At 44.1% G+C, this 16,104-nt stretch overlaps 1 protein-coding gene across 1 annotated transcript in view; it reads right to left on the bottom strand.

The window, feature by feature from the left end:
• Positions 1-16,104, bottom strand: part of CCDC60 (coiled-coil domain containing 60) — a 248,739-nt gene that overhangs the window by 91,853 nt on the left and 140,782 nt on the right. Inside the window, exon 4 of the mRNA XM_060121620.1 lies at positions 3,854-3,933. Within this exon, the coding sequence (XP_059977603.1) occupies positions 3,854-3,918 (65 nt within the window). The 5' untranslated portion in view covers positions 3,919-3,933. The remainder of the gene's footprint in view (positions 1-3,853; positions 3,934-16,104) is intronic.

Here is a 16,104-nt window from a genome sequence, read left to right as displayed (position 1 = left end):
CTCTACAATTCTAAGACTTGTCGAAAGGAACCCAGCTATTTAGAGGCAAAGCCTGGACCAGAACCCACGTCTGTCCACTGCCAATCCAGAACTTACTGGAGAATGAATCCCAGTTTCTCTTTGCTGATGAGTCCACCATCGATTTGGATTTTTCAGCTCAAATCTTAAACATCTGTTAAGTATATAAACATCTTCATGATTTTCATGGGGAGAGGAGAATACAGGTGGAGGGCTGAAGAAGGAATAAAGAAGACACTTGGAACTCCCTTTATGCAACTGATATTTTCATTAGAAGCTAGAGAGTGTTGGGGAACCCAAACACTTCCACCCACCACCTTGCCAGGCCCTAAACTCCATGAGAACAGAAGCTCCTTTGTCCGGGACCTCACCCTACATATCTCTTCATCTGACTGTTGATTCATATCCTTCAATATCCTTTGTAATAAACTGGTAATCTAGTGATTATACAGGTTTCCTGAGTTCTGTGAGCCACTCTAGCAAATTAAACCCACAGAAGGGGTTGTGGGAACCTCTGATTTATAGCCAGTGGGTCAGAAGCATGAGTAACAACCTAGGCCTGAAATTGTCATCTGAAGTGGAGGGGAGTCTTGTGGGACTGTGCCCTTAACCTTTGGAATCTGATACCACCTCTGGGACAGACAGCATCAGAATTGAGTTGAATGATAGGACACTCAGCTGGTGTCAGAGAATAGATTGATGTGGGAGAAAACAACACACACACTGGAACTGGTGACCAGCATCCCTAACCATCCCACCAATAATGATAACCAAAAATGACTCCAGACATTGCCAAATGTCTCCTCATGGGAAGGGGGGAAGGGAAGAGAATCACCCGCAATTGAGAACCACATGTCTATAGGGATGTAGCAGGTTACTAAGGAAGTAAAGGAAGAGACTAACCAGGGACCAGGGAATCTATCCAGACCTAACAATCAGTGCTGCAGATTGAACAGAGCTGCGAGCTAGCGGCAGGAGCAGGAGGGTGGCTGGAGGGCTGTGAGCCTCCTGACAGAAACGCCATGAAATGCCAAAGCCAGTGCTATAGGAACAAAGAAGGCTTAAACTGTGGCAAAGTAAGACTCAAGGGGAAAGTGAGAAGTATTTAAGTAATACCCTGAATTTGTTAATGTTTCTCAGAGTACTTTTATCCATCTTACTGGGTCCTTACAAGGTCCATGCAAGGAGGAAAAGGGCGACTATTGCTCTCCTTGTAAGAAGAAAAAAAAAAGAAATGGTGAGTTGCGAGTATTTATCACCTTTGTTTTAATATAATGTATTTAACTGTAAGTTTATATAAGTTAATTTTTAACAATAGCTGCGTTTAATAATTAGCTGTCAAATTTCCTGGAAATTTAGCGAATCAGTTCTGGTTACAAGCTGGCTCACCACTGCTTGTTGCCCTCCCTGGACTGGGTTGAGACTTGGTATCTGGAACCTACATAGATCAAGGCATGTATTGGTACTTGTAGTTATCAGCTCTCAGTCTACAGTATAAATTATCATGGAAACGCTCATTTCCTAGGCTCTAGAGATTCTGCTATGTATTGAAGCCTGATTAGAATCATCGACCTCCAGGCTGGCAACACTCAGCTGGTAAGAACTGACATGGTCATAATGGCTGTGTACGGCCAGTGTCTGTTCTGACTGGTGCCCATGACATACAGATGGAACCTCACCTCTGATGCAGCTTCGCTGCTGTACCATTTCTTCTGAAGCCTGGAACATTCCCTCTGAAACCTGGAATGTCCTTCAGGCATGACTGAGCAGCAGAGTACAAACCCCTGCTGGGAGGCGCACCCTCAGCTGTGCAACCCTCTTTCTTTGCTGCCTGCCCAGATGTTGCCCCACTCAGGTAACTCTGGCCTCCTGACACTACCTCTCACCAGTCCCTGGGGCTCCCAAGTTCCCAAGGCATCAGCCTCAAAACCCCTCTAACCTGGGTTCAAACACTGTAGAGGCCAATGTGTCCACAACTAACAGAGGGGTCCCTGTGGGGATCATCTGTTGATTTTCAGGGACAAGTTCACATGCCACCTCTGAGCTCTGCTCTGAGCCCCATCATCCCCCCTTGGGCTGGGGACATTCTCTGCAGGATTATTCCAATGTTGACTATTATGTTAGTCTGATGCGGCTGTCATGACAGAATGGGTGGTCTAAAGAACAGACATTTACTTTCTCCTAGTTCTGGAGGCAAGAAGCCCAAGATCAAGGTGTTTCTCCTTGGCTTGCAGATGGCATCTTCTAGCTGTGCCCTTACCTGGCCCTTTCTCTGTGTGTGCACATTCCTGGCATCCTTTCCTCTTCTTATGAGAACACCAATCCTATTGGATTAGGTCCCACCTTTCGGACCTCACTTAACCTTAATTACCTCTTCAGTGGCCCTCTCTGCAAATACAATCACGTTGAGGGTTGGGGCTTTGACATACGGATTTTGGGGGGACACAATTCAATCCGTAACAACTACTGAGCACTTGAAATGTGGTTGGTCTAAACTGATATATGTTCTAAGTGCAACATACGCTGTGGATTTTCACCATTCATCATTTTTCATCACATGTTCAAAACAGACTATAAAGTATCTCAATACCTTTTTATACTGATTCCATGTCAAAGGACAATACTTCAGATCTATTTGGCTAAATAAAATATATTATTAGAATTACTTTCACTTGTTTGTTTTTTTCCCACTTTTTTTTTCTAGTGTGGCTACTGAAAAAATTTAAATTACATGAACAGCTCACATTATGTTTCTGCTGGACACTAGGTGTCCAGAGCCCCTCTCAGAGCCGGTGCAGCCACCCTTCCTGTGGTCGGTGGGGAAATATTCTTCTCTGGGGTCCTATCCTGATGCCCCCCTTAGCCTCCTTCATCCCTTTCCTTCTCCCCCGTTTCAAAAGCCCACACCTTCCTGCCTCTTCTTGGGCCGTCATCCATTCCGTCAAAGCTGTGTGGGGAGGAGATGCAGGTGCGCAGTGAAGGAAGAGCTTCCAGACCATGGAGGTGAGGAAGGAAGCATCTTGCTGTGATTCTTACCAGGGTCTGGCTTGTGAGATAAGCAGACCCTCCGCGCTGCCTGTATCACCCCTGCTTAGCGTGTCTCTTACGTGTTCTGTGTTAAAAGAATCTCCATCTCTTACTCCGCCTTCAGCTGCTTGGCCAAAAGCCCCATTTATAACCCCACCTTGAGGAGAGAGAAATCCCACCTCACGCCAAGAGATGAAAAAAATATGGTCCTAGACCTCAGTTTGCTCACGCTATCACGCTATGGAGGAAGGAATTGATGGGGTGGAAAAAGATATGAATGGCACTGTCTTCAAGGCTATGGCACTTCTGTGCATTATTTCACCCAGTCCTTCTAACAACCTCATACTATATTCACTTTACAGTTAAGGAAACAGAGACTCAGGGAGGTTAAGTAACTCTTCCAGTGTCGCCAGCTGGCAGGTCGCAGGACCAGTATTTGCGACCAAGTCGATCTGACTCTCGGCTACCAAACTGTGGACGTGCAGTAAAAAGAGAAGAGTCTTCTGGAGCATAAGGGAACTCTCTTGAGCTGGATTGAGTCCAAGAAAGGAAAGCAGAGGGAATTCTAGGCATGGGACTGCCCTGAGCAAGAATGGGTAGGTCGGTCTGGAGCAGGTACTCCCTGAAGGGTCCAACCAAGAAATGGGTCCCATCCCCAGCCCTTACAGGGCTACCCTCCTGCAAATCTCCTGCTTAATGTTCAGCGTTGAGGGGCACTGAGACTCGGCAAACACTCACAGGCATCACCCCATAGCCTGCTTGTCCCTGTCGGGCTGTCTGTGGGTCATTCGGTGCAGGACTCACTCACCGGCTTCGTGTAAGGTCTTTCTTGAGGTTTATTATATCCTTCTGCATATACTTGATGCTCCTCATTGGTTTGTCTGGGACCTGAGGGAAGTCAAGAAGTGAAAGAAGTGTTAGTACAACTGTTCCAAGCGGAGCCAGGCCGCAGGAGGTTCATGCATTCATGTGAGATGTCTGATCAGCTTGGAGGGGTCCTTAGGCAGCACAGCGTCCTTTTTTCCACCAAAAGAGAGGCCTTGTGGCACACGGGCGACAGCAAGGGCTTTGGAGACGGACGAACCTGAACTCTGATCCTCATTCTGTCTGGTGACCGCCTGCGTGACCTTGGACAAATTACTCAACATCTCTGGGCCCTAATTTCTTCAGCAGAAGAACAGGGGAATAATTCCTACTTTGTTGTGATGATTAAATTAATTGCTAAATTCCTGACTCATGGCAAGCATCTGAAAAATGGAAGCTTCTATCATGAGCATTAGACTCAAAGTAAAGCAAAAAATTAAATGTTGATAATCATTGTTGTAAAGTGGCACAGGTAGCTGATTTAGAGAGCTTGAATTCCGTCAATATAAAGATGCAAATGTACTTTTCCCCCCCCCCGCCCTCACTGCTCCCCTAGCAGGATTTTAGGAGTGAATTATCCAGGTAATTGTTCATGGGTTCTTCTTTCCCTCTTCTCTATTCATTTGCCTTTCTTAGCCATCAGGGAAACCTCACAAGACTTAAATTTATTACTCAGAGGTGGCTATCAGGTCAATATAAAGAAGAGAGTTAAATTAACTATACTGGAATATAAAAGTCACTTTTCTCAGCTACCAATTTGGTGAACAATAGCAAGACTATTATCTGGATTATCGTGTCGTGAAATTAATTCCTGCAATATTGTTTTTTTTTTAAATGAAAGGAAATGACAAGAAATTATGGGAAAATGGATGCTCTCAAATGAAACTGTGGGAGAACACATTGTAATGACTTTTCTGAAGGGCACTTCCTCAATGCATACTAACTGTTGCAAAAGCAGGCTTGCCCTTGGTCTAATGATGCTTCTTCTGTCAAGCATCCTATGGGAACGTCGCCGCACAGGCACAGAGGTTCATATCAACAAAACTAATAAGATGCTGCTTGTGAGAGCAAACTCTTGGAAATCACAACTTCACAAGAGAAGACAGGTTCAATAATCAGGGTGCCTCTAAACGACAGAATACTATGCAGCAATTAAATGCAACGACAATATAATGATCTAAGCCTAGAGGTGCTGGAGGAGTTCTCTGAGGGAGAAGACATGTTACAAAGTAATAGGTATTGCATGATTCTTTGGTTTTGAAAAATGATCTGTTTGACTATATACATATCAAAAGATATGATAAGCTCCCCCCCCCACCATGCAGTGATTCTCTACGGGGGTGCGATTATAGCAGATTTTATTACTTTTTCTTAGCTTACGTGACTTTCCCATTGCTCTGCAGTAAATATGAATCAGTTACGTAATAAACAAAAAGAAAAGATTTTTAAAAAATAAGTGGCAAGTGAAATTTGACCATGGCCGATCAGTGGTACTGTACTGAGAGTGTGTTCTCAAGTTCAGCTACTCACTAACAGAAATCATAGTAATACGGACGTGTGGGAGGAGGTGTGGTGTTTTCTCAGCAGCCATCGTCACCCACTTTCTCTGAAAATGAAATGGGGCTGTGGTGCCTTTTGAGTGGACTGTGGAAGGCAGGGGATGTAGCTGGATCAAAGCTGAGTGATGTCTGGATGGATCTGGAGATTGTCATGCTGAGTGTGGTAAGTCAGACAGAGAAAGACAATTATCATAGCTATCGCTTATATGTGGAATCTAAGAAAAATGGTACGAATGAACTTATTTACAAAACAGAAATAGAGCCACGGATGTAGAACACAAACTTATGGTTACCGGGGGGAAGGTGGGGGTGGGAGAAGGGATAAACTGGGAGTTTGGGACTGACATATACACACTACTATATATAAAACAGATAAACAATAAGAGCCTACTGTGTAGCACAGGGAACTCTACTCAGTACTCTGTAATGGCTTATATTGGAAGAAACTCTAAAAAAGAGTGGATATACGTGTATGCAAAACTGATTCACTTTGCTATAAGGCAGAAGCTAACACAACATGGTAAATCAACTCTACTCCCATAAAATTCTTTTTAAAAATTGAATGATGTCTGTAGTGGGGTGGTGAGGATAGAGAGTGGGGTCTGGGGTGCAGGGAAGGGACTGTTACTAGCCTGCCTGATTCTCAGCCACTTTTCTCCTGGGTCACCCAGTACGTATCCTGTACCAAGCAGCTCGGGTTAGAGGTGGAGAATCTACGGCAAGACCCCAGAGTATCCCGTCTTGTTCACTAAATAAAGCATACGGAATACCAGAAAAGCACCTGGGACAGCCTTGAATAAGCTCAGCTAGACATGAAACAATAAAATCATTTATAAACTTTATCTCTTTAGCTATCACTAGGAATGACTTGTAGGTAATATTATCAAGCTCATCCCAATACACCAGGGTGTTTCAACCCCCTGGCTGAAAATTGATGGCAAATCTATCAGTTTTCATCTTGAGGGATGGTGAAGTGGGTGGAGAGACAGTCCTCCAAGGAGGCATATAGGATCTCTGGGAGTACTTTTTAAAACTTCTGCATAATGGACACTGGCTTTTCTCATGCTCCCAGTATCCCTTCTCCCTCCCTCTTGATACTGGTTGGTTCCCTGGTTAGACTTCCTGCCCCTCAGAAAATACTTATGGTATCAGCAACAGGGTGGTCCTAAATGGCTGAAGCCAAACAGCAGAGCCCACCTCTCATCACAGTGACTGGCTGAGGGATGGTCATGTGACACAATTTGGGCTAATGAGATACAAGCAGACTTTTGCCAGGGGCTTCTAAAAAGCACGATTCCTAGATCTAAGGAACCATAGGCAAAGAAGTCCTCTTTCCTCATAGACTATGAACAGAGAAGCAGACACCTGTGAGGGTTGCTGGCAGCCATTTTGTGCCTAAGAGGGAGCCACCCTCCAGCTGAAGAAGGTAAGGGGGAAGGCGGAGAGGACAGTCAGAGAAAAACTCGTCCCGTGGTACCTTGTTGAACTGAACAAGTTTCAGTAGAACCTGGACTTTTCACGAACATTTCCTTTATTATTTCAATCAGTTTGAATTGGCTTTCCTTTTCCCTACAACCACAAGATTTCTCTGATACAGCTTCCTCCCTTGAGTGTGTCAAGGCAGCAACAGATCAAGAATTATTGCAACTAGTTCTCTTCCCCCTCTTGGGGATTAAGATCAGATGACCCCTGTGCTGGTGCATTTTGCAGTGAAAGCGATGAGATTGGCCATGTTGAGATCAAACATTTGAAATCAAGGTTGTCTCTTTTTAATGCCTCTTTTTTTTTTTTTTGAGCAGCCAATTAATTCCTTCTTTCAGAACCAAAGCAACTTTCTTCAGAGATGTTGTGATGAAAACACTTACGAACAAAGACAAAATAAACACACTCAAATTTCCTTGCTATAATTTGAAAATCCATGACTGAAATGCTGCTTGATGTCAGTTGTGTACCCATCACTCTCCCAAATGTCTCAGGTTTCACCCCCTTCATGAAGCAACTATGATACTGTCTAAATTTCAAGCATTTCCCCTGAAATCTCACCTACTGATAGTTGCCCGTGCACCAGGGATTCACACTATTGTAAAACAGTGAGTTTGTATAGACTGGGATTGGTGCTGAACAACTTACAGCAGCAAAGCCAAATTGTGTCCTCAACTTGACATAGACTTTAGCAGGAGAAGATCCACTCCACAAGTGCTGAACTTAGGGCAGCATTTCAATGAATTCTCAGGAAACCATTTTCATTGTGACCATTGTTTAATGACAATTGAAATAAGCCACTGGTAATAACTGGCATTGAATGAGGGAGCGCCGGTTGTCAGGATATTTACGAACACACTTTGATCTGAGCACAATGAAAAGTTTACGAAGCATCCAAGAATCACTATCTCTACAACCTTTCTGAAGGAAAGTTTCACCCTATGTATGACAAGGCTTAAAAATACATATTCTTTTCCTCTAGCAAATCTGCTTCTATCCAAGGAAATTATGCAGCAAGGATGAAAAGATTTATCCACGAGGATATCTACCACAGCAGTGTGAGTAACAGTGAAAAACATCTAAATGTCCAGCAACAGGCATTGGGGCAATAAATTGTGGTCTATCCAGACAATGGTATATGATGATTTGAACTTGGCGCTACTATTTAATGTCGCTGTAGATGTATACTCACTGATTTGGAAAGGAGTATAATTTCAAGGGAAAATGCATGTCACAAATATAAAGAACTTAGATCATAGAAAATTTTAAGATATATATTCATAAAAATTTATAGACATTCCTAAAAAATGTATATAAACTGATATAAATTATGTTTTAAAATATTGACATATGGCAAGGTATATATGTAATAATATAACAAGCTGGAAGTAAATATAACAAATTGTTATCTCAGGTTTGAATTGTAGGTAAATAATAATTTTTTATTTTGGTTATTTTTTTTCTGATTTTAAAATAATTTACTTATACTGTCTAATAATAAGAATAGTGATTTTCATATTTGTAAAGCAATTCTGACTAACTCTATCAACATAAGTAAAATATAAGTTTTTAGTGTTGGTCTGAATGATGTAATTTAAAAGTATATTTTGGGCACAAAGGAACTTATCTACAAAACAGAAATAGAGTTACAGATATAGAAATCAAGCTTACAGTTACCGGGGGGTAAGCAGGGGGAGGGTAAACTGGGAGATTGGGACTGATATATACACACGCCTATATATAAAATAGATAAATAATAAGGACCTACTGTACAGCACAGGGAACTCTACTCAATACTCTGTAATGGCCTATGTGAGAAAAGAATCTGAAAAAGAATGGATATACTTATATGTATAACTGATTCACTTTGCTACACACCTGAAACTAACACAACATTGTAAATCAACTATACTCCAATAAAATTTTTTTTTAAAAAAGTATATTTTGGGCTTCCCTGGTGGCGCAGTGGTTGAGAGTACGCCTGCCGATGCAGGGGACACGGGTTCGTGCCCCGGTCCGGGAGGATCCCACATGCCGCGGAGCGGCTGGGCCCGTGAGCCATGGCCGCTGAGCCTGCGCGTCCAGAGCCTGTGCTCCGCAACGGGAGAGGCCACAACGGTGAGAGGCCCGCGTACCGCCAAAAAAAAAAAGTATATTTTAACACACTCTATCAGGCGGGGTACAGGCAGGAAGTCAGAGCTCATGCAAGATAGTTCAAGAGAGGGACTTTAATATAGGGGCGCAGTTACAAAGGTGTCAGAAGAGCTGAAAGCCAAGTAAGTGAGGGCAAGACATGCTAGAGATTTAACAAAAGGAGGAAGTGTGTACCCCCCTCCAGGGCTGGAAGGACAAAGGGAAGAGGAAGCTTTCAAAAGCCCTAGAATTCGGCCACCTGGCAGAAGCTGGACTCACGGAAGACACGTAGTCTCAGTTGGAGGTGCCACCAGAAACTGAGAGAAGGGGAGAAATATGCTGATCTCTCTCTCTCCCCGCCTCCCTCTCCCCACCCCCACCCCAATTTCCTGCTCCACCTCCTATTGGCCAAACCTACCGGGAAGCCAGCTGGCAAGCGTGCCTGGGAAATGTAGTTTGCAAGGATCAGCTCCCTGTGGGGACCGGGAAATGGAAATGAGGGCCCGAAACAAACGGTTATGTTATAGCTTATGCAAATGCCTTGGCTCCAGGTGCTGACCAGCTACTTTTAGACCATAAAGCTGGTTCTCCCTTTAATCAAGGACCTCTTTGCAGACGATAACTTTGTAATCCCTTACCTTTTGATCCTAATTTCCATGGCTTAGATGCATATCCAGAATTAGGATCATTCTCTCTCTCTCAAAATCATTATCAAAATCCATGTTTCTAGGAAATGCAGAACCCTCCTACTTCTCCCAGTTTCTTTCCCCAGGAAGTACTGTATATTCCAGATCTTCAGAGACCACCTCCTCTTGCATCAAAACTCGTGTGTTCTAAGTCTCACACTTTTTAGACCCTTATCATTGATAAACAAACTAATGCTAAATCTTTCCTCCCTACTGACACTGATTAAGGTGACTCCGTACCCAAGTAACACATTTGCAATACAACTCTACTTTTAAGATTATCATCTGGTTATGAAACTAACTAATGGGTATCAGGAAAAGATTTTAAAATTAGGAGAAAATAAAAGCCAAGTATAATCCCATCACCATCTCTTTGGATGTCCTTTGTTTCACTGTCTGTGACTACTCCCAGCCGGATTTCATAAAAGCAATCCTGGGAGACTTGATTTTAATTCTGTCTTTACCTCCTTGGGTGTGCCATTGGTCTTAAGAGCCTTCGGTTCTTCCATTGCTTTGCAGAGTGTGGGTGATGCCTCCATTCTTTGTTTCCTGGAAAACCAGGTCAACTCTCTGCCCTGTCCCTTCTACATACATCACGTGTCCTTTCTCTCATCTGTAAATGGGTCTTTGAGAGCAGGACTGTGAGAAATGCCGCACGACATCCGGTAATGTGTCAGGTTAAAAGATGACAAATGTTGGAGGGGGAGGTGAGAGCAGAGACTCACAGTGGAGCCTTAGGTGGGGAAGGTTCTTGGGCAGGTACACTCACATCTAATATCCATGTACTGGGACTGTCTAAATAGTAGCATTTGGAAGTGATTTGGTATAACCTGACAGCTGAGAAGTGGGAGGTGACAGGAACGAATGTAAAGAGTTTTGTTGTCTGAAAGGCCCAGGGTGGAGTCCTAATTCTGTCACTTCGGTGTTGGGTAACTTTGGGCCTGTGAAGAGGACCTAATGGTGTCTACGATCACATTATCGTTCACCTACGTGCCATACACGATCCTAAGTGTGTTCTCATTTGAAATACGTGATTCTCCTTAGTCCTCGCCTCACTATTATTCTTCCCATAGAGGAGCAAACTGAGGCTTTGAAAGGAGAAAACAACATGCTATTAAGTGGCAAAGTCTGGAACTGAAATCAACTCAAGTAACATCAAAACAGATGTCTTATTTTAGGGTGTTTTTTTTTTGGTCTCTCTCTCTTTTATAAGTTTCAGGTGTACAGGAGCATTATAATTCAACATCTGTGTACCCTACAAAGTGATCCCCACTGCAAGTCTAACTGCCATCCATCACCATACAGTTGACCCCCTTCACCTGTGTCCCACCTCCCCAAGCACCTTCCCCTCTGGTAACCACTAATCTGTTCTCTTTATGTGTTTGTTTTTGTTTGCTTTGTTTTTTTGGATTCCACATTTGAGTGAAATCATACGGTATTTGTCTTTCTCTGACTTACTTCACTTAGCACAGTACCTTTAAGGCCCATCCACCTTGTGGCAAATGGCTAGATTTCATCCTTTTTATGGCTGAGTAGTATCCCATTATACATATACACCACATCTTCTTCATTCATGCATCCATCAACGGCCACTTAGATTGTTCCCATATCTTGGCTATTGAAGTGGAATATTGGGGTCTCATACTCTTAACTTTTTGAGGAACCTCCATACTGCTTTCCAGAGTGCCTGCACCAATTTACAGTCCCATCAACAGTGCACAGGGTTTCCCTTTTCTCCACATTCTCCGATTCTTGTCTTTTTGATCATAACCATTCTAACAGGTGTGAGGTGATATCTCATTGTGGCTTTGATTTGCATTTCGCTGATGCTTAGAGATGCCGAGCACCTTTTCAGGTACCTGTTGGCCATCAGGGTATGTCTTCTTTAGAAAAATGTCTATTCAGATCCTCTGCCCAGTTTTTAATCAGGTTTCGCTGCTGCTGCTGTTGTTGAAAAGCATGTGCTCTCAACCACTACTGCATTTTGCCCCCCGTTTTGACTAGCGGGGGCTAAACGAGGGAGAGCAGTTGCTAGCTATTAATTTACAGATAGTACCTCCAAAGCTTGCCCACTGAGTTTTGTTAGATTTTGTCATAAAAAATTTTATACGGCAGAAAATCAGAATGATTTTGTTGAAGGTCAAGACCAGAGAGGCAATCTTTGAAATGTCTGCTGTTCTCTTGTCTTTTATGAAAGAATGTTCCAAATCCATCTTTGTTACTTCTTAAAATGTGATCTACTTCCTCGAATCAGATTAAGATGGAAATGAATTCCTGCTAAACGTACTTGGGCTGATACAGATGTCAGCTGGCCATGCTCTGTCAAGTGGTGAGGCGGGGGAAGGGAGGCCATTGGAGAGGAGAACACTGAGGAACAGGCAAGACGATTCGCAAATTTTAGACTCATTATGGACAAGCTGTAAAGAACGGAGAGGCAGAGAGTGGGTAGGGTCCACGGGAAGACGTACACATGAGTCCAGAGACCTTAGCTTGCGTACTGATATTTAAGCTTTGGTGGTTTTATGATGGTGACAGACACTTTCCTTTGGGGAGAGTGAACGTTTTTGTCGTAAGGGTATAAGGCAGGTACCTACCTATGTAGGGATAACCCTGAACTAGTGACCTCATCCACACACAGACCTTCCAATTAAAATATGAAGTGAGCTATTGAATTCTTTAAAGACTCTCTTCAATAAACACAAGGTGCATCCTTTAGGGAGTATTTATTATTTTTGAGATATAACTGACATACTAAGTTTCAGATGTACAACATAATGATTTGATATTTGTAGAGTACGCTGGAAAATGTTCACCACAATAAATCTAGTTGCCACCATCACCTTACATAGTTACAGGAAATTTTTCTTGGATAAGAACTTTTAAGATGGACTCTTGTCATAACTTTCAAATATGTAATACAGTACTATGAACTACAGTCACCATGCTGTATAGTCCTTCTGCAAAATAAATGACCTGAACGCTTAAAAACTGTCAACATACGCATCATCTGGGGCCTCTGGGAAGCAAGCACTGAGACAGGAGTACAAGAGGCTTACTGAGGGTGAGAAAGAGAAAAGGAGAGAGGAAGATTGGGCAGAGAGAGCCTCAGGCCACAATAGGCATCTCATGAAGTCTCAGCCAATGCAACGGGGAGCTCCTGAGCGAAGCTGACCCATTGATGGGACTCCAAGCGTGTGGCAGAAACGGCTCATTGACTGGGGGCTGCTGCGTTGATCCTGGCCTTGGCATGAAAGCTGCAGTGGATCCTGAAAGCACCACCCATTTTATAGAAAGAGAAATGGTAGCAAAGAGGAAACCATTCAAGGTCGCATAGCTGGTCAGCTGGCAGAGTCAAGACTAGAAGGCTGGTGCAATTGTTAATTTTGTGTGTCAACTAGACTGGGCCGTGGACTGTGCAGGTATTTGGCCAAACATTATCCTGGGTGTTTCTGTGAGGATGCTTTGGGGTGAGTTTAACATTTAACCTGATAGACTGAGTAGAGCAGATTGCCCTCTCTCATGAGGGTGGGCCTCATCCAATCAGCTGAAGGCCTACATAGAATAAAAGGCTGACCGCCCCCAGCAAGAGGGAGCTTCTTCAGCGTGACTGCCTTCCAGCTGGGACGTCAGGTTTTTTTTTTCAGCCTTCAGACTCAAGCTGAAACATCGGCTCTTCCTGTGTCTTGAGCTTGGAGGCTTTTGGACTAGAACTTACTCCATCAGCTCTCCTGGTCCTTAGGCCTTTGGAACTATGCCACCAGCTCTCCTGGGTCTCCAGTTTGCCCAACTGCAGATCTTGGGACTTGTCAGCCTCCATAAGCACATGAACTAATTCCTTACAATAGATCTCTGTATCTGTATCTATACCTAAATGCATCCCATGAGTTCTGTTTCTCTGAAGAACTCTGCCTAACACACCCAGTCTCCTTGAGAAGGAAGACGAGTGTGAAGATGGATACTGGAGAAGCACACACAGAGGATGAACGTTCCAGTTAATAAAGGCAGAGTGATGTATTACAGAGGGTGAGGAGGGAGCCTTGGTGTGGGGAGGAGGCAACCGATATTCAGGGAAAAAGCACCAGTTTAAAGGACCGTGTCATTGGTTTTCTTCCATGGGATGCAACGGAACCTTCCTCTCCTGCTCTTCCGTGAACCCTCCAGTGAAATCCACGTTACGCACGAGCACCCTGGGAATGGGAAATGTGCTCTGAGGGACCTGGCAAGGTACTGAGCCGGGCGCCAAGGTGGGCCGGGTGGAGCAGTGCCCACCTGGCACCTGCCGGGTCCTCACCCAGAAGACTAAGAGGCACACTGGGTGCATAGGTCTTTGAAACCAAATGTGCCGAGGAAATGATACTATTGTTGTCACTACATCATGAGGATCTGGCATTTTGACAAAGTTAAATCATAAATTATAAAAGAAACATGAAGATTTGAGTGAGATTATGAAAATGTTGCCAGGTAAACTCATCAAGGGCAGGTTAAGGCTAACAACTTCAAGATAGTCATCAATGGCAGCGATGCAGTGACATAACGGTAGGTGGCGCCAAATGCCATAGCTTGCAATCAAGTCCTGGTTCCTCTCAATCTCTGCCTTTCTCTGCCTCCCTCCTCTTGCTCGATTGAAATGGAAACTGGCTGCCACCGTCAATGAGCCCCCATCAGCCCTGGGATTGAGCTGGCCTGCCAGCAGCAAATGTGCTATCCACCTAGTTTAAAAAAAAATTTTTTTTTTAAATCAAATACATTAATCTCATCAGCTCTTTTGAAAGACTAAATACGAGGGGCCAGCAGTCCAGCTGCTGGGCATTAACAGCCAATGGGAATCCATATGATGGCCTGTCACTCAACGCCCCGAAGGAGCTTCAGGAAAAGGGTCCCAGAATGTAACAACCACCTTGCCAAAGGTGCTTCTATTTAATGATGATAACAGTGCCTAAATTTCCAGAACCTCCCTAATGTCTGGAAATGTGCTAGGCTAGAGATAGCAAATGGGTTCCAACTTGAGCGTCAGTTTCAATATACCCATTAGAAGCAGTGGCCGCCTGTAGCTCCCTGCGGTTCAATCTCATCAGAAAAGAGTTCTGTGGTAGCAATGTCAGCCATGGTCCCAGGAAGGAAAAGCAGCATCGTGACTGCCATTCCCATACCGGGCACTTTACACGCCATTTCTCACTGAATCTTCACAACCACTCCAAAAGTTAAGTGTTGTAACTATTATTATCCCCATTTTATGGTTGAGAAACCTGAAACGCAGATTAGTTAAATAACCTGTACCAGAGGTCACCCAGCTAGCAGGAGTGAAACCTTGCAGGACCCTGTGGGGTTCCTGGGCATAAAAGTCTTTCTGTCTCCCGTTTCTTGATTACAGGAAATAGGCTTCATTCAGCCTCCAAGACCCTCCTTAGAATTCCAACGGCAGGGTCAAACAGCTGCTAATCAGGGAAGGGAGGGAGGAACCGTCAAGAAACAATAGTACAGCCCCGGCCGCCCCAAGGGGGTCATGGCTCCCCTCAAGGGATACACATAACAATATCTTTGAGCTGTTTTACAGGTACTGAAAGCCCCACTGGGTGGAAGAAGTTAACTGCTTGCTGCCCACAAGCAGGTAGACCAGTTGGAATCAGAAGGTTGACTCCCAGTTACCTCATCATCAACCAATCAGAAGAATGTCCACGAGCTGATCACACCCTCCTCTTTGAACCACTGCTATAAAACTCCTCACTGCCCCCTCCAGGTCAGGACACACAGTCTCGAGGGCATTAGCCTGCTGTGGCCTCCTTTGCCTGGCAAAGCAATAAAGCTATTCTTTTCTACTTCACCCCAAACTCTGCCTCTGAGATTCAATTCAGTACAGAGGCTGGATTTCGGCTACAGGAGGAAGAAGAGGCCACTCTAGTTGATCACAGGGTGCTCTTTATTGCTGATCACACCACAGTTTTCTCCCTTTCTTGAAAATGAGACAAATTAGTCAATTCATCCTGGAGAAAAGAAACAAGTGGCGACCCAAGAAAATCTCCTTTCATATTGTCAATATCCGGGTGGAAAGAGTCTGTGGGTTGGGCTAAGGGGTTAAGTCCCCACGTAGCTTCAGCTCTTTTCTCCTTCCCTGGAAGAGGACCAAGTCAACATCTTAGCAAAATCCGAGCGAAGCCCCTGGAGGTCAAGGAAACCCAGCCCCACATTGCTCAATAACTGCTAACCTCATTTTCCATGTAAGAAGCAGAAGCTGAGCTGAGTTTAAGCCAGTGGTTCAGAGAAAAGAGCCCAGATGCAGAAGAGCTGGCTGAGGCCTGAACTCACATCGGGATGAGGCTTCATGTGACCAGGGCTGC

This window comes from Lagenorhynchus albirostris, chromosome 14 (genome assembly GCF_949774975.1).
Source record: "Lagenorhynchus albirostris chromosome 14, mLagAlb1.1, whole genome shotgun sequence".
Classification (NCBI taxonomy): Eukaryota; Metazoa; Chordata; class Mammalia; order Artiodactyla; family Delphinidae; genus Lagenorhynchus; species Lagenorhynchus albirostris.
This window is presented reverse-complemented; position numbering and strand designations above follow the sequence as displayed.